The sequence below is a fragment of the Crotalus tigris genome, unplaced genomic scaffold, assembly GCF_016545835.1.
Source record: "Crotalus tigris isolate CLP2741 ecotype Arizona unplaced genomic scaffold, ASM1654583v1 scf7180000017794.702064, whole genome shotgun sequence".
NCBI lineage: Eukaryota > Metazoa > Chordata > Lepidosauria > Squamata > Viperidae > Crotalus > Crotalus tigris.
Window position 1 is genome coordinate 447,370 of NW_024096641.1, and position 25,034 is coordinate 472,403.

General features: G+C 42.7%; 1 protein-coding gene across 3 annotated transcripts in view; it reads right to left on the minus strand.

The window, feature by feature from the left end:
• LOC120307617 (sodium/potassium-transporting ATPase subunit beta-1-interacting protein 4) overlaps positions 1 to 17,754 on the minus strand; it is a 115,756-nt gene extending 98,002 nt beyond the window's left edge. For all 3 annotated transcript variants that reach the window (XM_039342537.1, XM_039342535.1, XM_039342536.1), the window contains exon 1: positions 17,447 to 17,754. In XM_039342537.1, coding sequence (XP_039198471.1) covers positions 17,447 to 17,500 — 54 coding nt within the window. In that variant the 5' untranslated portion in view covers positions 17,501 to 17,754. The remainder of the gene's footprint in view (positions 1 to 17,446) is intronic.
• Between the last annotated feature and the right edge of the window lie 7,280 nt (positions 17,755 to 25,034).

Consider the following 25,034-nt stretch of genomic DNA (forward strand, 5'->3'; position numbering starts at 1 on the left):
CAACAAGTACAGGTAGTCGTCAATTTACAATCACAAGAGAATCCAACATTTCCGTGGCTAAGCAAGGCAGTTATTAAGTGAGTTTTGGGCCATTTTATGCCCTTTTTGCCACAGTTGTTAAGTGAAACCTTCCAGTTGTTATGTGAAACATGAGGTTGTGTAAGAGAATGGGGCTTCTTTCATTGACTTTGTTTTTTGGAAACTAACTGGGAAGGTTACAAATGGTGATCATGTGACTTGGGACAGTACAACTGTCATTAATACATGCCAGTTGCCAAGTGCTCAAATTTTGATCATGTGACATGGGGATGCTGCAATGGTCATAAGTGTGAAAAACGGTCATAAGTCCATTTTTTCAGAACCATTGTAACCTCGAATTGTAACTAAATGAATCATTGTAAGTCAAGGACTACCTGTATAGATACTAACTGGGGCTTTCTGGGAATTGAAGTCCACACATCTTAAAGTTGCCAAGATTGAAAAAAACAATGCTATCGATTCTTGACTGACGTTCTGGTTTAACTTGGTGTAAAAATCTAGAGCAGTGTCACTCAACCTCAGCCACTTTAAGGTATGTGTGGACTTCAACTCCCAGAATTCCCTAGCCAGCCATGCTAGCTGAGGAGTTCTGGGAGTTGAAGTCCACAAGTCATAAAAGGGCCAAGTTGGAAGACCCCTGCATTAGATTATGACAAAGCTTTTGATAAGAGTTGCTTGGGATAATTTTAAATAGGTTTTCAACCACCTGGGAATTCTCATTCATTCTCTCTCTCTCTCTCTCTCTCTCTCTCCCTCCCTCCCTCTCTCCCTCTCTCTTATATTGTGCATCCATAGTTCCTAATCGAGATGTTTTTTATAAATGGGACACTACCCTATTGGATAAATTCTACTTTTAATTTTTTTCAAAAATGTTCTCTTTCTGCTTTTCTTTCTAATTTGGTTTGGAATTTCCTCCTTGGGTCATTCCAATCAATGAATATATCAAAGAAATTATAACAGCAGTGACAGAATATATGTCGTAGTCAAAAGAGAATAATGTGTTAGATTTTTCAGAAATAAGGCAGAAATTCTCCTTAATATGATTTTGATATTATATGAGTTTCATACACCGTTGAATTATTTTATAAAAAGGCATAATCAGATTTAATACTATTGGGCCATAGTAATCATTTTGATATATTTTGATTGATGGCTTTAGCTCTTGTTTAGCTTGGCATAAATATCCCTACAACATTTGCTACGCTGCTAAAATTGAATATATCCCTATCCCAGGGGTCTTTAAACTTGAAAACTTTAAGACTTGTGGACTTCAACTCCCAGAATTCCTCAGCCAGCTCTGGCTGGCTCAGGAATTCTGGGAGTTGAAGTCCACAAGTCTTAAAGTTGCCAAGTTTGAAGACTCCTGCACTATCCTGATACCAACGAAAGAAAATCGAGATACAGTAGATGATCCAGCATTCTTTGAGTATTTGGGGTAAGATAAATGTGATTAAGATTAATTTAATTTGCAGTCAGAATTATTTATCAAGAGCTCTTTTTATTTCTTTTCCACAACTTTAAGTGAATGTAAATATTATCCATTTTCCCTGCCCCTATTTGTCAAGAGCATCGTTCCAGAATCTCACTGTAAAAATTAGATCTATCTACCTGTACTATCCAAAAGTGGATTTAATTTTCCATGCTTGAAGATTTATTGTTGGGCTTTTGTTCTTGGTTTTTTTTTTTTTTTAGTCCTGGACATTGGCTGGAATAAGGATTTTTTTTTCCAGAATTCCATTTTTCTTTAACTTCAAGTTGTGAGCTTCTTTTTAACCTCTTTGGAATTCTAGCCAGTATTGGGTTTTGTATAATTCTAGAATTTGGTTAAATACCTGGATTTAATATTGCACGATAGACAATATTGTGGGTTGTGGATAAATATCTGAGCATTTTTACACCTGGCAAACTTGTATTATGGGATAATCTTGATTTTTTTTTTTTTAAAAAAAATGCTGTTTTAAAGTAAATTGGTCCTCTCATAATGTCACTAAACCAAGTGAATTTAGATGTTGTTTTTAAATTTCTTTTCTGGAATTTAAATCTGAATTGTACCTCAGAAGGATTCTTGGCAATTTATTCAACTTAATCACTTGTTATGTGGATATTTCATCCTGATGCTAGTTCCTATTATTAGATCGTTCCTTCCTTCCTTCCTTCCTTCCTTCCTTCCTTCCTTCCTTCCTTCCTTCCTTCCTTCCTTCCTTCCTTCCTTCCTTCCTCCCTTCCTCCCTCCCTCCTTTCCTTTCTTCCTTCTTTTCTTCCTCTCCCTCAAGATCACCCTTCCTCCCTCCCTCCTTCAAGATCTCCCTCCCTCCCTCCTTCCTTCAATAATAATAATAATAATAATAATAAAGTTGGAAGGGACCTTGGAGGTCATCGAGTCCAACCCCCTGCTCAGGCAGGAACCCTACACCATTTCGGACAAATGGCTGTCCAGTCTCTTCTTAAAAACTTCCAGTGTTGGAGCATTCACTGCTTCTGGAGGCAGGCTGTTCCACTGATTAATTGTTCTTAGTGTCAGGAAGTTTCTCCTTAGTTCTAGGTTGCTTCTCTCCTTGATTAGTTTCCATCTCCATTTCTCTCCTTGGTTAGTTTCCATCTGTTGCTTCTCGTCCTGCCTTCAGGCGCTTTGGAGACTAGCTTGACTCCCTCTTCTTTGGGGCAGCCCCTGAGATAGTGGAACACTGTTATCATGCACCCTTCCTTCCTTCCTTCTTTCCTTCCTTCCTTCCTTCCTTCCTTCCTTCCTTCCTTCCTTCCTCTCTCCCTCAAGATCACCTTTCCTTCCTCCATCCCTCCATCCCTCCTTCAAGACCTTCCTTCCTTCCTTCCCTCCCTCCCTCCCTCCCTCCCTCAATCCACTGAACATCCAAGGACATCAATTTCAGCAAAAGCTGAATAGCTAGTAACCCTGTACAGCTTGTGGAACTTGCATTTACATTTTTATCAAGTGGTGAAAAGTTGATTTCTTTTGATCTTAAAACTGAAAGGGAGGCAGACAAACCAAAAAGTCAAGATGATAGCCATGACGCCATGATTAAAGGTCACAATCTGTTTGAAAATATATCCTGTTTCAAGGTCTCTGCAGGGAGAACCAAACAAGTTCGCTCTGCAGAGGCAAATTAGCTGCAACAAATAAAAGTTAAAACTCCAGACTAATTAAGACATTCAAATGAAGATTGCAAAAGGAAATTCGGGTTTTCAGATGTACCATTCATGAATAATTATATTATTGTTGTATTATTATTATTATTATTATTATTATTATTATTATTATTTCTGAATAATCTACAATTAGATTCATAGTCTAAAAAGCAGTGGAAACTTAATAATTCAAGACCTAACCAAGAACCTTAAATTTATTAACCTTTATAAGTTAATTAACCCCAAATAATACAAGTTAATTAACCCCAATTAACCTCAATTAATTGTAAGTTAATTATGCAGGAAAATATGTTTTGGGTATACTGGAAATCCAAGGACTGATTGCAATTGTCTTGGTGCTGAAGACGTAAATGCAAACTATGTAATCTGATCTTCTTTTCATCACTGCACATTAGGGTGGATATGTGCTTCAGATTTGAAGGCAAAAAAAGTACTGGGAACTTCCAGGGAAAGATACAACTGCTTTAAGAAATTGCTGTTATGGGCTATATGTGTCTTCCTGGGTCCTGAAAAGCACTTTGTTCATTTCACATCCAAAACTACACAACTATGCTAAGATACCTATCATTATGAGGTTTATGGGATCCTGGGTGCTCTCTGAGGTTGGTTGTTTTCTTGCAGATGATTCATTACCCAACTAGGTAACATCATCAGTGCTAGAAAGGAGGAGGAGGAGGAGGAGGAGGAGGAGGAGGAGGAGGAGGAGGAGGAGGAGGAGGAGGAGGAGGAGGAGGAAGGAAGGAAGGAAGGAAGGAAGGAAGGAAGGAAGGAAGGAAGGAAGGAAGGAAGGAAGGAAGGAATGAACTATGGGGTCCTTGGTGGTCTCTGAGCTTGGTTGTTTTCTTGCAGACATTTCATTACCCAACTAGGTAACATCACCAGTGCTAGAAGGGAGTGGGGTATGCGAGGAGGAGGGGGGAGGAGGAGGAGAAGGAGGAGATACTTGGTGCTCTCTAAGTCTGGTTATTTTCTTGCAGACGTTTTACTACTCAACTAGGAAACATCATCAGGGCTAGAAGGGAGTGGGGTTTGTGGAGAGAAGAAGGAATAGAAGAAGAAGTTTGTGGGGTCCTTGGTGCTCTCTGAGCTTGGTTATTTTCTTTCAGACGTTTCATTACCCAACTAGGTAATACCATCAGGGCTAGAAGGGAGTTATTTAGTCACTGGATTGTTAAGTAAATCTGGCTTCCTCATTGACTTTGCTTGTCAGAAGGTCGCAAAAGATGATCACGTGACCCCGGGACACTGCAACACCATCGTAAATATGAACCAGTTGCCAAACATCAGAATTTTGATCACATGGTTACATGGTCATGAGGATGCTACAAAGGTCGTAATTGTGAAAAATGGTCATAAGTGCCATTGTAACTTCCAACAGTCACTAAACAAACTGTTGTAAGTTGAGGACCAGCTCTATTTATATATACACACAAACATATATATATATATAAATATATATATATAAGTGTTATCATTTTAAGGGTAACAATGTTTTACAAGGAGGAGAACAACAGAGAATCGTTCCCAATTGATTTCTCCAGTTCTAATTACCCCAAGGGATGAAAAATCCATTACATAATTGATTAACTACATTTGTAAGGATAGCTACACAACGATTCTAACTCTTTTCTTTCTCAACTGCGAGTCTTATCTTTCATTCACTCATCTGAATGGCAAAACATGCTTCGTTCCTCCAAGAATTCAACCAAGTTTAAACCTGAACACATCCTGACCTTAGCACCAGAATCAGGACACCACAAGCCTCCCTGTCCTGAATCTGCTTCCGTGGGTGCCGAGTTATACAGCGATTTCACATTTTCACATCGCAGCTTGAGAGAGCATTGTGCCAGCCTGGAAACCAGTGACATGCAAGCCAATTGTAGTCCTCAAATTATGGCCACAATGAAGCTCAATATTTCTCCTCCTTGTAAAAACATTAGAACGGAATAGGACAGTGGTGGCGAACCTATGGTACGCATGCCAGAGGCAGCACTCAGAGCCCTCTCTGTGGGCACACGGGCCGTTGCCCCAGCCTTGCCTCCCCCCATGATCCCCTCCTCACCAGCAGCCCCCCTTGAGGAGAGTCACCCCTGAGTGTGGTCCACACGGAGCAGCGCAGCCAAGAACATGGGAGCCAGGCAGCGTAGACAAGACTCTGCCCTCATGCCCCATCCTGCACAGTTGATGCTGCGGGGCGCGGGCAGAGGTCATTGCCGCCATGGCGCTGCTGGGCTGCCTGGGCGATCTGCAGTGGACCCTGGAGGCAGTGAGTGGCCCTGCGGCCAAGTGGGGTGGGGGACGGGATGGGGGCGGAGCCAGTTTTTGGGCAGTCTCTAAAAGGTTCCCCATCACTGGAATAGGAATAGGACCATGGAACTGTCTTCAGACAACGCTGGCTCCCTCAGCTAAAAAACGGAGATGAGCCCCTCAAATAGTGGAAGACTGCTATCACATCTCCTCTACTCCTTTTCACTAGACTGGACATACCCAGTTCCTGCAACTGCTCTTTCTATGTTTAGCAAGGCTTAAGTAGTGTATACTCAGAGAAGAGAATCATTTATCTCTCCCGTCAGCCTATGCAATCCGTTTTGATTTCCACGGTCCACACTTGAGTCCCACGGTCCATTACTACCAATGCATTTCTGGCCCCCTCTCACCAACATATGCTCCAATTAGGTCTCAGGGCACCACCGTCCTGTGTGTGTGTGCGCGTATCTTGTGCAAATGTGCAGCTGGTCCATGTATTTCCACTACCCCTGATGGTGTTCTCCCTCCCCCCAACTGATGCCTCATTTGAAAGGGAATTGAGGGGGTTTTTTTGCAAATAGGCTAGAGGCCAATGCTGCCATTATTATTGAAGCCTGGCAAAAAAAGATAAAGGCAATTTTTTTTTTTTGAACTCCAGATCCTTCTTGTCAATTATCTCTCTCTCTCTCCCTCCCTCCTCCCAATCCCAGTTCTCGTTCACAACTCTGCAAAATTTAAAAAGAAATATGAACAAATGATTGTGACACTGATGCTGAATGCCTCGGGTTGTGTTCACACCCAATAATTAATCAGGTCAGCGAAAGGCCTCCATGCCTCATTTGCATAAAATGTGAAGCTGGACCCTGTTCGTGGTGATGAATTTTTCGAAGGGGGAGCGGGCAGCCTTGTGCAAATTCAGGCCCGCTTGTTTATTTTATTTTTCACCCATCGCTGAGACTCCAGAAAATGAATTAATTTGGGAACCAGCTTAAACATCTGGAACAGCAGCTGCCAAGGACTGTCCCGTTCCTTTTAATTCAGAATTATAACTCGCTTCTGTTTCAAATGGTATTTAATTTTATATTTACTGTGTTACTCTTTTAATCTTTTATATTATTATTATTTTTATAGGATTGTAAGCCATCCAGAGTCATGGGACGATAGGGGTGGCATATAAATTAATTACAAAAAAACCACAAGTATTCGAGGGGAGGGTGAATTTCAGTTCATGAATTATTTTATTTCTTTTATTTCAAACCTTTATCGGGCTACCCATCTTATAACCAACTCTGTGCCTCTCCCAGCTAAAAGTTAAAATAGCATAAAGATTACAGCTGTAATGGATCTAGAATGCATGAAAAGCATTCTAGATACCCTAAAGCAGGGATAGGCAACCTTGGCTCTTTTATGACTCGTGGACTTCAACTCCCAGAATTCCTGAGCCAGCCACGCTGAGGGGAAAGGGAAAGGTTTCCAAGCTGAGCCATGGCTGGCTCAGGAATTCTGGGAGTTGAAGTCCACGAGTCATAAAAGAGCCAAGGTTGCCTACCCCTGCCCTTAAGCAATATCAATTTTTGCCTGTCTTTATTATACATTCACCTCCAAAATTACTCTGTTGATTGTATTTTTCTTGGCACAAGTAATCACTTTTATCTCTGTTTTCTATGTTTATTACTGGTCTGTTGATTAAGGTGATCAAATCTGTGAACTGGCTTATGGAAATGGTTTGCATTAAAGACCGAATTTCGTTTTGCCATCTGTTGCAAAAGAAAATTTGCTCAAATCTGTTAATATCATTTATAGCACCTTGGTGAGACCACACTGGGAATACAGCGTCCAGTTTTGGTCACCATAATATAAAAAAAGATGTTGAGACTCTAGAAAGTATACAGAGAAGAGCAACAAAGATGATTAGGGGATTGGAGGCTAAAACATACAAGGAAACGATTGCTGGAATTGGGTATGTCTAGTTTAATGAAGAGAAGGACAAGGGGCGACATGATAGCAGTCTTCCAATATCTCAGGGGAAGAGGAAGTCAAGCTATTCTCCAAAGAATAGGAAGAGGAAAGTCAAGCTATTCTCCAAAGAAGAGGAAGTCAAGCTATTCTCCAAAGCGCCTGAAGGCAGGACAAGAAGCAACGGATGGAAACTAATCAAGGAGAGAAGCAATCTAGAACTAAGGAGAAACTTCCTGACAGTTAGAACAATTAATCAATGAAATGACTTGCCTACAGAAGTTGTGGGTGCTCCAATACTTGAGGTTTTCAAGAAGAGATTGGACAACATTTATCTGGAATATTATACGGTCTCCTGCTTGAGCAGGGAGTTGGACTAGAGAACCTCCAAGATCCCTTCCAACTCTCTTATTCTGTTATCCACTTCTAATCCCCCTGCATATGTGTTTTCCCAGACAGTCAGAAATCAGAAATGCTTGTTAATCATCCAGATTTGCTACTCGGTCCAGATTTTATTTCTTCTCATCCAATATTAGCAATAGTAGTAGCGCTTAGACTTATATACTGCTTCACATTTCTTTACAGCCCTTTCTAAGTGGTTTACAGCCTCTTGCCCCCAACAATCTGGGTCCTCATTTTACCGACCTCGGAAGGATGGAAGGCTGAGTCAACCTTGAGCTGGTCAGGATCGAACTGCTGGCAGTAGGCAGAGTTAGCCTGCCATACTGCCCCCTGAAGGAGCCTTTTAACCACTGCGGTACCACGGCTCTTATAATATTATTTATTAGGAACAATGCAGTGGTGGGATTTAAATATGTGAACAACCGGTTCTCTGTGTGGAGGCTGCTTCCGGAAGTCCGTTCTGGGCCTGGGCAACAAAAAAATTAGCTACCGGTTCTGCTGAAGTAGTGCGAACCGGCTGAATCCCACAACTGTAAAAAATGCATTTGTCTGTCATTCTCTCTCAATCAGCAAGATTTCCAGGAAACATGTCTTTGGCATAGTTAACTTAGCTCTAAATCCTGTAAGACAGTGTTTCCCAAACTTGACAATTTTAAGGCATGAGGACTTCAACTCCCAGAATTCCACAGCCAGCAACGTTGCGTGTAAGAGGATTGCAACCATTTGTATCCTGCACTTTAGGAATTGGTGGCAGGAGGTGACGCATTGTTTCACTCCCCTGATGTGAGAAGCCTAAAGATGAAGAGAAACATACAATGCCCACTCTTTTGTCATTGAAGTAAGTGGAAATCTACCAGAAGATACAGGTACTCCTCGACTTACGACCACAACTGAGCCCAAAATGTATGTTTCAAAGTGAGAAATTTGCTAAGTGAGTTTTGTCTCATTTTATGACTGTTCTTGCCACATTTGTTAAGTGAATCACTGCAGTTGTAAAATTAGTAACATGGTTGTTAAGTGAATCCGGGTTTCCCCATTGACTTTGCTTGTCAGAAGGTCGCAAAAGAGGATCACGTGACCCCAGGAACACTGCAACCGTCATAAATACGAGTCAGATGCCAAGCGTCTGAATTTTGATCCCGTGACCCTGGGGATGCTGCAACGGCCGTAGACGTGAAACACGGTCATAAGTCTCTTTTTTCACTACCGTTGTAACTTCGAACGGTCACTAAATGAACTGTTGTAAGTTGAGGACTACCTGCATTGATTCATTTGGTTGACTGATTGAATGAAGATTTTGACTCTGTTCAACTCCAAACCACTCAGGGCAGCCGTCCATGCACAAGATGCAAGAAACAGCAGGCAAAAAGTAATACTGTGGTAGAATCCCAAGAGGATTTTACCCACGTGGGATTTTTTTCACATAGAAAAGTACAAATCAAAACAGTCGCTTTGCCAAAGATTCTCAAGACCCTGTTATCATGGTCCCTCCCACAGTGCCCAGTTTAATATAGCTTTCCTATCCCTTGCATAGCTGTAGTCCCTGAAAAATTCTAAATAATTCTCCCACTCCAGCCACGAGCTGCAAAAAAAGCTGAACTTTTCTTTCCGACCGTTAGTTTTCCCATGACCTTCTCCCCACCCGGCCATCTAATTTTCCTCTGTCATGCAAAATCGGGGCAGAGAGGACCAATGTAAAAAAAATAAAAAAATCTTGAGATTAGAAAGTAAAATAGAAACCCCCCAAAGCCTGACTTCTTCTCTGTTCTGTATTAAACAGGGATGAAATCTCACTTCGCCAGACCTCTGAGCAGTTTTTGCAAAAATAATGTTTGCAGGTTTTTTTGCAGTATTAAAAATTAGGCCAATGTTGTGGGACCCTTGGGATCCAGGCCAAGAACCAGGGAGTTATGTGAAAACACAGGTTGCCTTCAACTTATAACCGTTCATTTACTGACCATTTGAAGTTACAACGGCAGTGAAAAAAGTGACTTATGACCATTTTTCACACTTACGACCATTGCAGCATCCCCGTAGGCACATGATTATTATTATTATTGTTGTTGATGATGATGATGATGATGTTGGAAGGGACCTTGGAGATCTTCTAGTCCAGTGGTTCTCAACCTTTTTAATGCCGCGACCCCCCAACCGGTCGTAAGTCGAAGACTACTCAACTGGTGCAGCACCGTTTGCAGAATGGGACTTTTGGCGGGTTCAGCAGGGCAGAGACAGCCTGGACAATTCCTATTGGCTTTTGAAAGCCAATAGAATTAGACTCTATTCAAGAGAGTCTATTCTGTTGGCTTTCAAAAGCCAGTAGAATAAAAGGGAGTAGCACAGCTAAGGAAAAGGGGAAAAAAATGGCGGACTGCATTGTTTGGCGACCCCCGTGAAATGGTCGTTCGACCCCAAATGGGGTCCCGACCCACAGGTTGAGAACCACTGTCTTAGCAGTTTTTGCAAAAATAATGTTTGCAGGTTTTTTTGCAGTGTTAAAAATTAGGCCAATTTTGTGGGACCCTTGGGATCCAGGCCAAGAACCAGGGAGTTATGTTACAATACAGGTTGCCTTCAACTTATAACCGTTCATTTACTGACCATTTGAAGTTACAACGGCAGTGAAAGAAGTGACTTATGACCATTTTTCACACTTACGACCGTTGCAGCATCCCCGTAGGCACGTGATTATTATTATTATTATTGATGATGATGATGATGTTGGAAGGGACCTTGGAGATCTTCTAGTAGTCCAACCCCCTGCTCAAGCAGGAGACCCTATAGGCCAATGGTGGCGAACCTTTTAGAGACCGAGTACCCAAACTGCAACCCAAAACCCACTTATGCATCATTGAGTGCCAAGTGGATTGGGTGAGTGTGGCCCATTGGGTGGGCGTGGCCCACTGGGTGGGCGTGGCTGCGGTGGTAACGGCAGACTGGGTGGGGCTAAAAAGTTCAATCAATCAATTCCAACTTTACAAGATCTTTTTTTTTCTCGCAAGAAGTTGAAATTGATTGAACCTTTTTTTTTATTTTTTGCACACGGTGGCAAAGGCCTAAAGCGAAAAGGTTTTATAAAACCCAGCTGAAGGCCTAGGACTGGGGCGACGGCGCGCGTGCCCACAGAGAGGGCTCTGAGTGCCGCCTCTGGCACCCGTGCCATAGGTTCGCCACCAATGCTATAGGCCTATATCATTTCAGACAGGTGGCTGTCCAATCACTTCTTTAAAACTTTCAGTGATGGAGCACTCACAAGTTCTGGAGCAAGCCATTCCACTGATTAACTGTCCCTAAATGTCAGAAAATTCCTCCTTAGTTCTAGGTTGCTTCTCTTTTTGATTAGTTTCCATCCATTGTTTCTTGTCCTTCCTTTAGATCAGTGGTTCTCAACCTGTGGGTCGGGACCCCATTTGGGGTCGAACGACCATTTCACGGGGGTCGCCAAACAACGTAGTCCGCCATTTTTTCCCCTTTTCCTTAGCTGTGCTACTCCCTTTTATTCTATTGGCTTTTGAAAGCCAATAGAATAGACTCTCTTGAATAGAGTCTAATTCTATTGGCTTTCAAAAGCCAATAGGAATTGTCCAGGCTGTCTCTGCCCTGCTGAGCCCGCCAAAAGTCCCATTCTGCAAACGGTGCTGCACCAGTTGAGTAGTCCTCGACTTACGACCGGTTGGGGGTCGCGGCATTAAAAAGGTTGAGAACCACTGCTTTAGATGCTTTGGAGAATAGGTTGTCCCCCTCTTCTTTCTAACACCAGCCTTGAAAGTGTCCAATGTATGATAAATATGGTAGCAAACAAAGAACCTTCGCTCTCACTGTAATCTATGAATGCGCTTAGACAGATAAATATGGTAGCAAACAAAGAACCTTCGCTCTCACTGTAATCTATGAATGCGCTTAGACAGCGCGACCTTCTGCTTCCCAAATCAATCATTGGCCCGATCACAGCATTCTATTGTCATCCTGATACATGATGTCACCCAATTGCCCGAGGGACTGGAAACTGACAGGGGCAAACATCTCCAACCAGGTGGCGTCCAGATGTGCTCAATCCACACAACTACAGTATTCCTGAGTGGGCTACATCTGGGAGGAGAACAAGTTGGAGAAGGCTGCAGGCCAAGCACCGGGGTGGGGTGGGGGGTTAATGTCAAAACTTTAGCCAGGAACTCCTGGGGAACAGGCCAAATCTCTCCCCATAGACTGGGAATGGTGGAAAGGAGAAACATTCAGACCCAGGCATTGAACAAATTATTTAGAAATTCCCCATGATGCATTTAACAGAACAACAGAATGAATTGGGAGGGACCTTGGAGGTCTTCTAGTCCAACCCCCTGCTCAGGCAGGAAACCCTGTACCATTTCAGACAAATGGCTGTCCAATCTCTTCTTAAAAACTTCCAGTGTTGAAGCATTCACCGCTTCTGGAGGCAGGTTGTTTCACTGATTGATTGTTCTCACTGTCAGGAAGTTTCTCCTTAGTTCTAGGTTGCTTCTCTCCTTGATTAGTTTCCATCCGTTGCTTCTTGTCCTGACCTCTCATGCTTTGAAAAATAAGCTGACCCCCCCCTCTTCTTTGTGGCAGCCCCTCTTATGCTGGAATACTGTTATATTCTAGGTTGCTTCTCTTCTTGATTGGTTTCCATCTGTTGCTTCTTGTCCTGCCTTCTGGTGCTTTGTAGAATAAATGGACCCCCTTTCTTGGTGGCTGCCCCTCAGATATTGAAACACTGCTATCCTGTCACCTCCAGTCTTTCTTTTCATTAAACTAGACATACACAATTCCTGCTCATATATTTTAGCCTCTAATCCCCTAATCATCTGCTCGAGCAGGGGGCTGGAGTAGAGTAGAGTAGAGTAGAATAGAATAGAATAGAATAGAATAGAATAGAATAGAATAGAATAGAATAGAATAGAATAGAATAGAATAGAATAGAATAGAGCTTGAAGGGACTAGAAGACCTCCAAGATCCCTTCCAGCTCTATTCTATTCTATTCTATTCTATTCTATATAAAGATTCTATTCTATTCTATTCTATTCTATATAAAGATTCTATTCTATTCTACTCTACTCTACTCTACTCTACTCTATTGTTTCTCTTCTCTGTACTCATTCTGCAGATTTTGGGGGGTCTTTTTTTCCCATTAAGGCAAAGTGTGGGATGACCTGTCTACAGTGATGGCAGCTTCAGAAAAGGATGGAGACTGTTTCAAAAGGATACGTCTGCCTTCAATATACATAGACCATTTTTCTTTTCCCATTTTTTTTTTAAAAAAAGCATTCCTGAGTTTCTTTGTCTAGTATCTTGGATACTAAGGATCTCCCACGCTTGTGGAAAAAAAACCCCACAACCTGCTACAACAATTACTAGGGAGGGGGGAGATGGATAAAAAAAATGTGGGAGCACTAAATCAAATGATGGAGTTATAGCTATTAGTGGACAAAGGGCAAATATAACACGAAAACAATGCCATGGGCCTGCTTTCTTTTCTTCTCTCTCTCTCTCTCTCTCTCTTTAAATAGTTCAAGCCTCATTTCCTAGAATGAGAAATGTAGAGGGATCATCCATTCTCCTTGAGTGAATGGCTGCTCGTCTAAAGGGCATATTTCTTGAATAAAAAGCATTTGCGTTTAAACAAACGCACCACTCTGCCAGCAGTGTTCAACACCTGACATCAAGCCAGGATAGGGTTAGTTTGATTTTGACTGGGATCCACCCAGTCACTGAAGATTTTTGACTTTATTATTTTTTTAAGACTTAGTATGTTTATTTACATAAACTGAGGCCACTGTAGCTTCTTCAGCAAAGCAGACTTAGGCAAAATATGGATTATTAGGACAATGCCTGTAAACTCTCTCCATTTCTCCCACCCTTATGTTTTACAGTTCCTTCTTTTCCCCCCCAAATTTGATATCCAAATGAAAATCCATTTATGTCCTTTCTTAAAGGCTCCAGTTTCAAAGTTAGAGGACGTCCTCGGCTTACCACAGTCCATTTAGTGATGGTTCAAAGTTACAACGGTGCTGAAAAAAAGGACTTATGACTATTTTTCACACGTACGACCGTTGCAACGTTCCCAGGATCACATGATCAAAAGCCAGACACTTGGCAACTGGCTCATATTTATGACGGGGTGCAGTCTGCTGGGGTCATGGGATCCCTTTTTGCGAACTTCTGACAAGCACGGTCAATGGGAAAAGGCAGATTCACTTAACAACCGTGTTACTTGCTTAACAGCTGCAGTGATCCACTTAACAACAGTGGTAAGAAAGGTGGCAAAATGGGGCAAAACTCACTTAACAAATGTCTCCTGTAGCAACGTAAATTTTGGGCTCTGTTGTGGTCGTAAGTTGAGGACTGCTTGTATACCAGCCATTTCTATAACAACAAATCTATCTAATCAGCAAAACCCAAAATCAAAATTTCTTCCCCCCCCACCTCATTCCCCCCCCCCCCGCTTTTTGGATTTTGTGCTTGAGAGGACGAGTGACTTCCTAAAGGCAGGCGAACAGACGTTGCCCTTTTAAAGAGAGAAAGATCCTGATTTCCACCAGAAATGGACAGACACAAGAGACCCCCAGGCCACCAGACTCAACCACAATTGAAAAACAGCCGAATCTTTGTTCATCCCTAATCTCCAAGTATGAAGAATGCCTAAAGGAACAGAAAATCCATTTTTGTTTTTGTTTTTTTGGTGCGGAAATCTGCGTTCCAGACCCTCTTCAAACAAGCATCCCCTATTCTGAATTCCCAATCCCTAATGTTGTGTGTGTGCCTGTGTGTGTGTGTGTGTGTGCCTGTGTGTGTGTGTGTGTGTGTATGTGCATGTGTGTTTAAGTTGTTTGTTTCTAGTTGGCCCAGATCCCAGGCTTTCAGCCAAATGCAAGTAGTGCAATCTAGCAGCAAAAAAAAAAAAAAAAAAAAAAGGAATTAACACACTCAATGGAGTTTTATACATTACTCAAGGATAAATTATGACCCTTGGCAAAATCCCATTTTGGCTATTCCAGGGAATGCAAAGGAAAGTCCAACAGTTCGCAGGGCATTGACAGAAAAAAGGACCTCCCCGCTTTCAAACACAAAACCCCAAAGAATTTTTTTTTTTAAAAAAGAAATCCAATCGAGCTGAATAACTAAGCTTGTCCTTTTCCAAAACAAAAGGGAAACAGATTCTTCTTTCTCTCTCCTCCCTGAACACACACACAGAGAGAAGAAGAAGAAGAAGAAGAAGAAGAAGAAGAAGAAGAAGAAGAAGAAGAAGAAGAAGAAGAAGAGGAGGAGGAGGAGGAGGAGGAGGAGGAGGAGGAGGAGGAGGCGGTGGAGGAGAGGGAGGTAGAAAGAGAAAGAGAGAGGAGAGGGAGAAAGAGAGAGACAGGAAGAAAGAGAGAAAGGAGAGGAAGAAAGAGAGAAAGGAGAGGGAGAAAGAGACACAGCGAGAAAGAGAGAGGGGAGAGGGAGAAAGAAAGAGAAAGAGAGAGAGATGTTTTCTTTACTGTACCATTTAAAAAAAAACCTTAACCCCTTCCAAAATATCCCCCTATATGTAATAAAAACAACGTGGGTAGACAAAAAGTCAGCAACGATTTGGTTGGTTATATGTATTTGCAAAAAAAAAAAAAGGTTTGGGAAACAATTTTGGCAACTTGGTGTCCTTTTGTTTGGCAGTGTGTGTTTTCTTGCTTTAGGTTTCCTTCCAGGGCAGGGTATTAATTGGCCCGCAATCCATTGATTTGCTTTCTGATTTGCACCAGAAGCACAAAGCTTTCCCTAACAATGGAGCGTCCCAATTAGACTTCTTGGAGCTACTGGAGGTGAATGCAAAATTAGCCAGAATAAAAAGGTTGCTGGCTGGAATATTTTGGGACCCTGGGATCTAGGGAGAGAAAGCTGATCCCTCTTTGAAAGTTTCTAAAAGGGAGTTGTGATGATCAAGAAGGGTGTAAATGAACTCTACTGGTAGGGGTGGGGTTCCCCCCCCCCTTAGCCCAAAGATTAATTTTTTTTTTTAATTAAGCAGGAAAGACAAACGAAAGCAAAATGCCAAACGCCAAAATTTCAGAACTGGCTTTCAGATGGCAGAGAGGAAGACGATGGACAGGGTCTAAGTCCACACAGAATTGCGTGGGAGACATAAACACACATTCTTTGTTTGCAAGCTATATTCCCCTTTTTAATCCATCTGGACAAACTACAAACTACTAAGCACTTGCGTCCATTGTTAAGGAATTTCTCCATTCCGATCTTACAAAATAACCCGGGGGAAAAAGTTTGGTGATACAGGGAACGTGTGTTTTGAGGTTACCATTTTGATCATCTGGATAAGGATCCTTATGACCACAGCTGAGCCCAAAATTTGTTGCTAAACAAGACAGTTTAAGGGAATTTTGCCCCATTCTACACTTTTTTTGCCTCCGTTGTTAAGCGAATCGCCGCAGCTGCTAAGTTAGTAACCCAGTTGTTAAGTGAATCCGGCTTCCCCATTGACTTTGCTTGCTCGAAGGTCACAAAAGCGGATCACGTGACCCTGGGACAGTGCAACCGTCATAAATAGGAGTCAGTTGCCAAGCGTCTGAATTTTGTTCATGTGACCGTGGGGTTTTGCAACGGTCGTAAGTGTGAAAAACGGTCATAAGCCGTTTTTTTCAGGGCTGTTGTTAGCTTTGAAAGGTTAGTAAACAAACTGTAAGTTGCGGATTGCTGTAGCTTGAAAGCCTTTAGAAAACAATTCCACATTTTTAATCACACAACTCCTTTCAAAGGCAAATCTGTGTATCCTCTGTGGGTGAATGGCTATTCCACATTCACTTCCATAGGATTTTTTTTCCCCCAATGGAAAACACACACAGCTGCACGGTGAACAGTGCAATCAATCTGATTTCCATCTGCTTCCTCTAGCTAAATTGGAAGACTAGCATTGTTTTTTTCTTTTTTTAAAATAATAATAATAATAATCCATGTTTTCTGATCACTTTTGGATGCGCAAGCCAATTTCAAGGAGTTTAAGGAGTGGCTATCTTTTAATTTTACTCTTTCATTCATGGAGTAGAGAGAGAAAGTCGGACAACCCCCCCCCCCCGAGTCTCCGCGACAGATCAGGATAAAAATAAGTAAATTGGGATTTATGCACCCAAAATGTGTGTTGGGGTTTCTCTAAGGCTAAACTCAGCAGGGAAAAAAGTGAACACCCCCACCTAGGCGACCTTCCCAGCGCTCCTATTCACACTACTCGCTTCGCCGGCTCAGAAGAACTAACCGGCCGCGCGTTCACACGAGACGCTGAGCTTAGCCAACGCTAACCGCACTCAGTTGGAAAGGGAGAATTCACGCGCCACGCGAAGCCAGTCCCCCTCCCTAGACTCGTTTAAGGACCCATAGCGAATTGCACTCGAGCCCCTTCCGGACATCGTGTGAACCCGACCCCGAAGGTTGTCACGGGCACAACTCGCTGGCCGAGGCGGCTGGAGAGAGAGCCTCGCTGGGCGCTTCCCGGAGGCGAGTGGCTTCGAAACCCCAGACGTCCGAGGATGGGAACTGTAGTCCCGCGTGCGCCTGCGGAACGCGCTGCCCCAAGAGCTTAGGATCCGAACCCCCCCCCCTCCCCTCCCGGACAGAGACGCAGCCCCCGCCGCTTACCAGCTGTAAAGTGCAGAGGAAGATCAAAGTGCAGCGGCCGGTGCAACATCCCATCTTGGCCCCGTCCCGGGTCCCCGGGAGACCCGCGCTGGCTCCGGGCGCGGATATTCACCGAGCTGCGCCCGAAAGAGCCACCATCGCTCGGCTCCGGCGTGGTTCGACTGGAAAGAAGGAGAGCGCGCCGGAAAAGCGGCCGGAGCTAACCTCTTTCCCGGCTGCCAACAGCCCTCCTCGCTCTCTGCCCGGGGAAACAGCCGGGCTGCGCTCTGCTAACAGCTGCTGGCGACGCTTTGGGGAAGAGCCCCGTTTGCAAACTCTTCCTCGGATGAGAAAAGAGGGAGGGAGGAGGGAGGGGTGGGTGGGTAGGTGGGCGAGGGGCGAGCGCTTCTTAAAAGGGCAACGCCGGCTACAGGGGGGGGGCCTCCTGCCTGAGCTGGATGCTCTTCCCTGAGGTGCCTGTCTCAGATCCGAGTCCCCTTCGCACAAGACCCCCCTCTGACCTGGTTACTGGGTTAATCCAATGCTGCCCTTTGGAGGAGGTCCCCGACTTACAACCGTTCCTTTTAGTGATGGTTGGAAGTTACAGCGGCGCTGAAAAAGTCACCGGTGATTGTTCCCCGCCTTTATGGCGGCCACGGCATCCTCAGGGGCATGTGGTCAACCTTTGGGTGCTTGGCCACTGGCGCAAATACACGGTTGGAGTTTAGCTAATCTGGGGAATGAAACGTCTGCAAGAAAACTGCCAAGCTCAGAGAGCACCAAGTTGCTTCCGCCTTCCTCTTCCTCCTCCCCCCCATATCCCCCACTCCCTTCTAACACTGATGGTGTTACCTAGTTGGGTAATGAAAGGTCTGCAAGAAAACAACCAAGCTCAGAGAGCACCCAGGACCCCACAGTCCTCCTCCTCCTCCTCCTCCTCCCTGCAAACCCCACTCCCTTCTAGCACTGATGATGTTATCTAGCTGGGTAATGAAATGTCTGCAAGGAAACATCCACTTTGGTTGATCTGTTTGCTGTTGGCTTCTTTGGCAGTTTGGGGTATTGTGACTTAATTATTGGTCTGACATTAGCCTTGGAGTTAAATCTAGGTTGATCTGGGTGCTGATTGCTAGTGGGGAGCTGCTTGGGTCTGTTTGTTCCCTTTTGGACTGGTTGATCATCCCTTTTTGCATAATCTGTAGATCAGTGGTTCTCAACCTGTGGGTCGGGACCCCATTTGGGGTCAAACGACCATTTCACGGGGGTTGCCAAACAACGCAGTCCACCATTTTTCCCCCCTTTTCCTTAGCTATGTTATTCTATTGGCTTTTGAAAGCCAATAGAATAAACGCTCTTGAATAGAGTCTAATTCTATTGGCTTTCAAAAGCCAATAGGAATTGTCCAGGCTGTCTCTGCCCTGCTGAGCCCGCCAAAAGTCCCATGCTGCAAACGGTGCTGCACCAGTTGACTAGTCCTCGACTTACGACCGGTTGGGGGTCGTGGCGTTAAAAAGGTTGAGAACCACTGCTGTAGATGTTGTTAATGTCTATGTGTCTATTGATGGCTGATTCGTCTAGTTCAGTGATGGCGAACCTTTTAGAGACTGAGTGCCCAAACTGCAACCCAAAACCCACTTATGCATCATCGGGTGCCAGGTGGGTGTGGCCCATTGGGTGGGGTGTGGCCCATTGAGTGGGCATGGCTGCGGTCGTAACAGCAGACTGGGTGGGACTAAAAAGTTCAATCAATCAATTCCAACTTTGCAAGATCTTTTTTTTCCCCCACGAGAAGTTGAAATTGACTGATTGATTGAACCTTTTTTTTTTTTTGTACACAACGGCAGAGGCCTAAAGCGAAAAGATTTTATAAAACCCAGCTGAAGGCCTAGGACTGGGGCGATGGCGCGCGTGCCCACAGAGAGGGCTCTGAGTGCCTCTTCTGGCACCCGTGCCATAGGTTCGCCACCACTGGTCTAGTTCTGGGATGATTACATTTTCCCAATTGAAACTAGAGTTAAAACAGTCTATATGTTGGTAAAGAATTTTCATCATGTCTTCTGACTGCTAGTTGATATTTGTGGTGTGATGTTCAAAAACCTGCCAAAGAAGCCAACAGCAAACAGCTCAATCAAAGGGCCTCTAAGACCACCCCCACCAACACTGACAGCAAGTCACCAGAATATAAGCTGACAGCAAACCACACTCCCTACTAGCACTGATGATGCTACCTAGTTTGGCTAATGAAATGTCTGCAAGGAAACCACCAAGCTCAGAGAGCACCAAAGACCCCACAGTCCTCCATGCCGGCTGGGGAATTCTGGGATTTGAAGTCCACAAGTCTTAAAGTGGCCAAAGTTGGATAGCCCTGCTCTAAAGCATTTCTGAAGAGGAACATATAAGGTCCGTTGGAAGAACTTCAAGGAAGGCGAAGTTTCCACTTCAAGTGTCAGCCTGTTGCACTGGCTCATAATTCATGGAATCAGGAAGTTCCTCTTTGTAGCCTTGTAGTTTTAACTCACTGGTTCTGTCAGCAATCCCAGGTAAAGCAGACAGGAATCCCGACTAGATGGGCTAATTTTCCTGCATTGCACAGTTAAATTAACAGGATCGTTCCAAAATTGAAAATGCAAATATTCCACTGTCATTTTTAACTATCCAATCAATTACAGCAGGTCCTTCCTAAATGTCTGCCCTCTGTGTCCCTCAAGGCCAGCGTTATAGGTAGTCCTCGACTTACAATGGCTGAAGTTCATTTAGTGACTGTTCAAAGTTACAACAGCACTGAAACAAGCGACTTACGACCATTTTTCACCCTTATGACAGTTAGCAGCATCCCCACAGTCACGGGGTCAAAATTCAGCCTCTTGGCAACTGACTCATATTTATGACGGTTGGGATGGTCCTGGGGTCATGTGGTCCCCTTTTGTGACCTTCTGACAAGCAAAATCAATGGGGAAGCAACTGTGTTACTAACTGAACAACTGCAGTGAGTCACTTAATAGTTGTGGCAAGAAAGGTCGTAAAATGGGGCAAAACTCCCAACAACTCTCTCCTTAACAACAGAAAATGTGGGCTCAACTGTGGTCTTAAGTAGAGGATTGCCTGTACAGGTTATGTGGGGGTAATGGAGGATAAGCCCATTCTATCTTTTTTTTTAAAAAAAAAAGTTTTATTATTATTATTGTTATTTAAACAGAGTTCAATAATAATTATTCAACCAAAACATGTTGTCTGAGTATCTTATTCACTAATACCAATTAAATTCCTAATCCCTAAATCTTTTCTCTAACCATTGATAAAATAGGTCCCAAGTCTGAAAAAATTCTGTTTCTTCTTTTTTCTTTCAACCTTAAAGTAAGACTGTCCATTTCCGCACAGTCTAGTATTTTTTTGATTATGTCTTCTTCTGGTGGTATTTCTTTGTTCTTCCAATATTGTGCAAATATAATTCTTGCCTGCTGTTATCACATGTAGAATCAAATACGTACTTTGCTTATCAAGTTTTTCTGGCATTATACCTAATTAAAAAAATAAGGTTTATAGTCTATGTGTTTCTCTAACATTTTTTCTAACCAAGTGTATATTATTGTTCAATATCTCCTTGCTTTAACATTCTGTCTGCTGTGTGACAACCCTTTAGATACAAAGTTCTCTGAGGTTTCCCAAAGTCATCCCAGCTCCTTGAAGACCATCATGCCAATGGTAATGAATTCTAAATGCTTAATATATTTTATGGGGACTGGTTGGAGGACATCTACTTTCTTTGAGTGAATGGATCGGGTAAGAGGAAACTGAGAACCTATCGTCTCAAGGAAAAGAATAATCGTTGGCCATCTAGATTAACAGAATCAGAGCTGTCATTCACTTAACAGCTGCAGTGATTGATTTATTTCACAAAATAACAGAATTAGAAGGGACCTTAGAGATCTTCTAGTCCAGTGGTTCTCAACGTTTGTGTGACGGCGATCCCCGTCACACAAACGTGCCGCGCATGTGCGGCGGCGCCCCCTGAGGGGGAAAAATGGCGGATCGCCTTGTTTGGCAACCCCCAAGAAATGGTCGATCGACCCCAAATGGGGTCGCGACCCATAGGTTGAGAACCGCTGTTCTAGTCCAACTCCCTGCTCAGGTAGGAAACCTATACCATTTCAGACAAATGGTTGTCCAATCTCTTCATAAGCATAAGCAAGACACTGACCAGATAAGGAGGATGTCCACTTTGATCTCCATTGATAAAAGTTTGACTGGGAAGGATGAGCATTGTAGTGGAGACCATTGGAAGCCTCCAGAGAATTATAAATGTCCCTCAAGACCGAACATAACAGTACAGAATAACAGAGTGGAAGGGATGTTGGAAGTCTTCCTGCTCAGGCAGAAAGCCCTATACTATTTCAGACAAATGGTTGTCCAGTCTCTTCTTAAAAATCTCCTGTGTTGGACTACCCACAACTTCAGGAAGCAAGCCATTCCACTGATTCTCGCTGTCAGGAAATTCCTCCCTGAGTTCTAGGTTCCTTGATTAGTTTCCATCCATTACTTCTTGTCCTGCCTTCTGGTGCTTTGGAGAATAGGTTGGCCCCCTCTGCTTTGTGGCAGCCCCTCAAATACTGGAACACTGCTTTCATGTCTTAAGTTAAATGAAGTTGTTAAGCGTAGTGTAGTGTAGTGTAGTGTAGTGTAGTGTAGTGTAGTGTAGTGTAGTGTAGTCAGTGGTGGGATTCAGCCGGCAGAACCGGTAGCTAAATTTTGCTGAGTTCGGAGAACTGGCTTAATGCACAGTGCTTCTGGAAGTCCATTCTAGGCCTCCGAGGCCTGGAGGAGACCTTCCCAGCCTAGAATGGCCCACCAGAAGTGTGTGGATGCCACATCCAGAAGTCCCTTCTAGGCCTCGGAGGCCTGGAGGCTTCCCAGGCCTAGTACGGCCCGCTGGAAATGCGTGGATGCCACTTCTGGAAGTCCGTTCTAGGCCTCGGAGGCCCAGGCCTGCATCCAACAAGAGAACCGGTTGTTCAGGTATATGAATCCCACCACTGAGTGTAGTGTAGTGTAGTGTAGTGTAGTGTAGTGTGTCATCAGCTTAAAGTCATTTTGTTGCCATAAATGGCCACGTTCAACCCCTCCACAATGCTGTTGACCCTTATCTGATGGCAATTTAGTGTTGAACTTTAGTTGACCAGGTTTTTCTGTATAGACTTGAATACATCTTCTTTTATGCAACTTAATGGATGGTCCTGATCTGTTACGCCTGACATTTTCCAGCCCAATATGTTCCAAAGTCTTGAAATTACATTTTTTTTTCTGAATTTCTAGGCAACGTGTTATAGGGAGAAAGGAAAGGAATGTTATATTTAAAGTCCTTAAAAGTAATACTCATGGCCATTGGCCAAAGAGAGAAGCCAGAAGGCTTTCCAAGTCCACGGGATCTAAACCAATCTTTCTCAAATTTTCTGTAATCATGGCGTGCTAAGTAAATATTTAGAACATGCAGGGATCGCCCAATTAAGCAAAAAATATTTTCCTACATTTTTGTCCTTAAGGGCATTCTCATTTTAGGAGAGGTAATATAATGGCTGTGGTTGTGGTCACATGTGCTTACCATCTAGTTCTAAATTATATTTTGGCATTTATATTTATACAGTGTCCACAAAATTCTTGCACGGTTTTAAGGTTTAATAACTTCACTCATATATAAGATACAAACAGTTTGTGAAATGCTACAGAAAGGGAAAATTGTTTAGGAGTTAGCATATTTATTTGGAGAAGGTTAATACTTAACATATTCACCATGTTTTTGGATACAAAGCATACGTGGTTTTGAAGTTCTCCAAATATATTCTGCAACTGTCTTCGATTTATTGCACTGATCACATTTGTTATGCTAGCATTTTGTCCAGTATAAATCCTCTGTCTTATACAAAATACATATAAGTACCCAGAATATTGACCAGTCTGGTAAAAAGCCAGTTCATAAGCAGGAATTGAACAGAACTCATCAGTTCAAGATTGTTGAACCAGGATAGCTTCATCTTTCAAAGAAAAAAGTTTTTTTGCTAGCCCTTAGTGTGCAAATCCATAATTTTTATATTTTGATGATTTTTTAATTTTAGGTAGATTCAGATTCACTTTCACATTTTTGAACCATTTTCTTTTTTCTTTTTCTGTTTATTAAAACAAAATAGGAAAATAATAGGCAAGTCCTTTTTGCATGCAGGTGTTTCTGCCCATATTTTTCATTTCTAGTAGAATGAAATTGTCAGCCAAGGAATAAATCTTTCTAAATCTGTTCAGGAACCATTTAAAAAAAGCCTTTTACTGATCTACTCTTTTATTAAGAAACATACATATTATTCTTAATACAATCCACCAGACAAAATAATCCAACTTTCTCCAAATAAATATTTCACAAATATTAAATTTAAAGAAAGCTGGTATTTCTTTACTTCAAATGACCCCAGATCAATAACTTTTCAGCAGTCAAAGACTTCTTTGTGGCAAAATTCAGAGATATGCCAAAAAAAAAAAAAAAAAAAAAAAGCTGGAGAAGGGATGGAGGAAGGAAAGGAATGAAAGAGAACAAAAGAGAAAGAAACAAAAAGAGCAAAAGGAAGGAGAAAGAGAGAGAGAGAAAGAGACAAAGAAATAAAGAAAAAGAAAGGGAGGGAGGGACAAGAAAAAGAAAGAAAGAAGGGAGGAATGCATAATCATTTCTTTTTGTTTTGCTTTCAAAATAAAAAAATAATTGTGGGCTGTTTACGGGATCCGATCTGGAATTTTTTTTTTTTTTTTTTGCTCCAAAAATCCCATTTGCTGAGATATGATCCCATACTGTAGATCTTCAAAAAATCTCACCCACGGAGATCTCTGCCATCCGTTCTTTTTTCCGGATTGGTAATTCCCTGCAGATTCCTAATAGCATGGAAAAATTATATAGCAATTCCAATTCAGGAAAAAGATAAGAGCCACCCACCCAATTACTATCAGCTGGCTCTGAATAATCACTGTATTATACCTGAAGCATCTCTTTCAAAAACTCCCTGATTGGCTGAGGCAAGAAAAAAAAAATAGCTGTGGAATAAGCAGGTTTCAGAGCTTTTCAACAGCAAATTAATGAATTCTATTGTATCATCGGTTTAGGAAGTCACCCAGTTTGACAAAGGGCTTTCTCTAGGCTGCATTTAGAGATTTGAAAGCAACATTTGACTTAATTCCCACGAGAGACTAGGGTGGAAACTGGCAGATTTTCCTAAAGATCATTTCTTTTCCAAATAATAATAATAATGCTTCGTAAAATCCCTAAAACATAAGTGTGCAAATGATGGAGGATTGACGGCCGTCTTTTCCAAATAATAATAATAATGCTTCGTAAAATCCCTAAAATATAAGTGTGCAAATGATGGAGGATTGACGGCTTATTCCATCCTCAAGCAGGATTGACCCTATGTACAAAAGGTGTATGTCTGTATATAGACATGGGTGTGAGTGTGTACATATATAGTGTGTGTGGTATGTGCATACGTGTATTCATAAACACACAGACACATACATATACAGGTAGTCCTTGACTTACCACCACAACGGAGTTCAAAATTTCCTTTCCTAAGCAAGACGG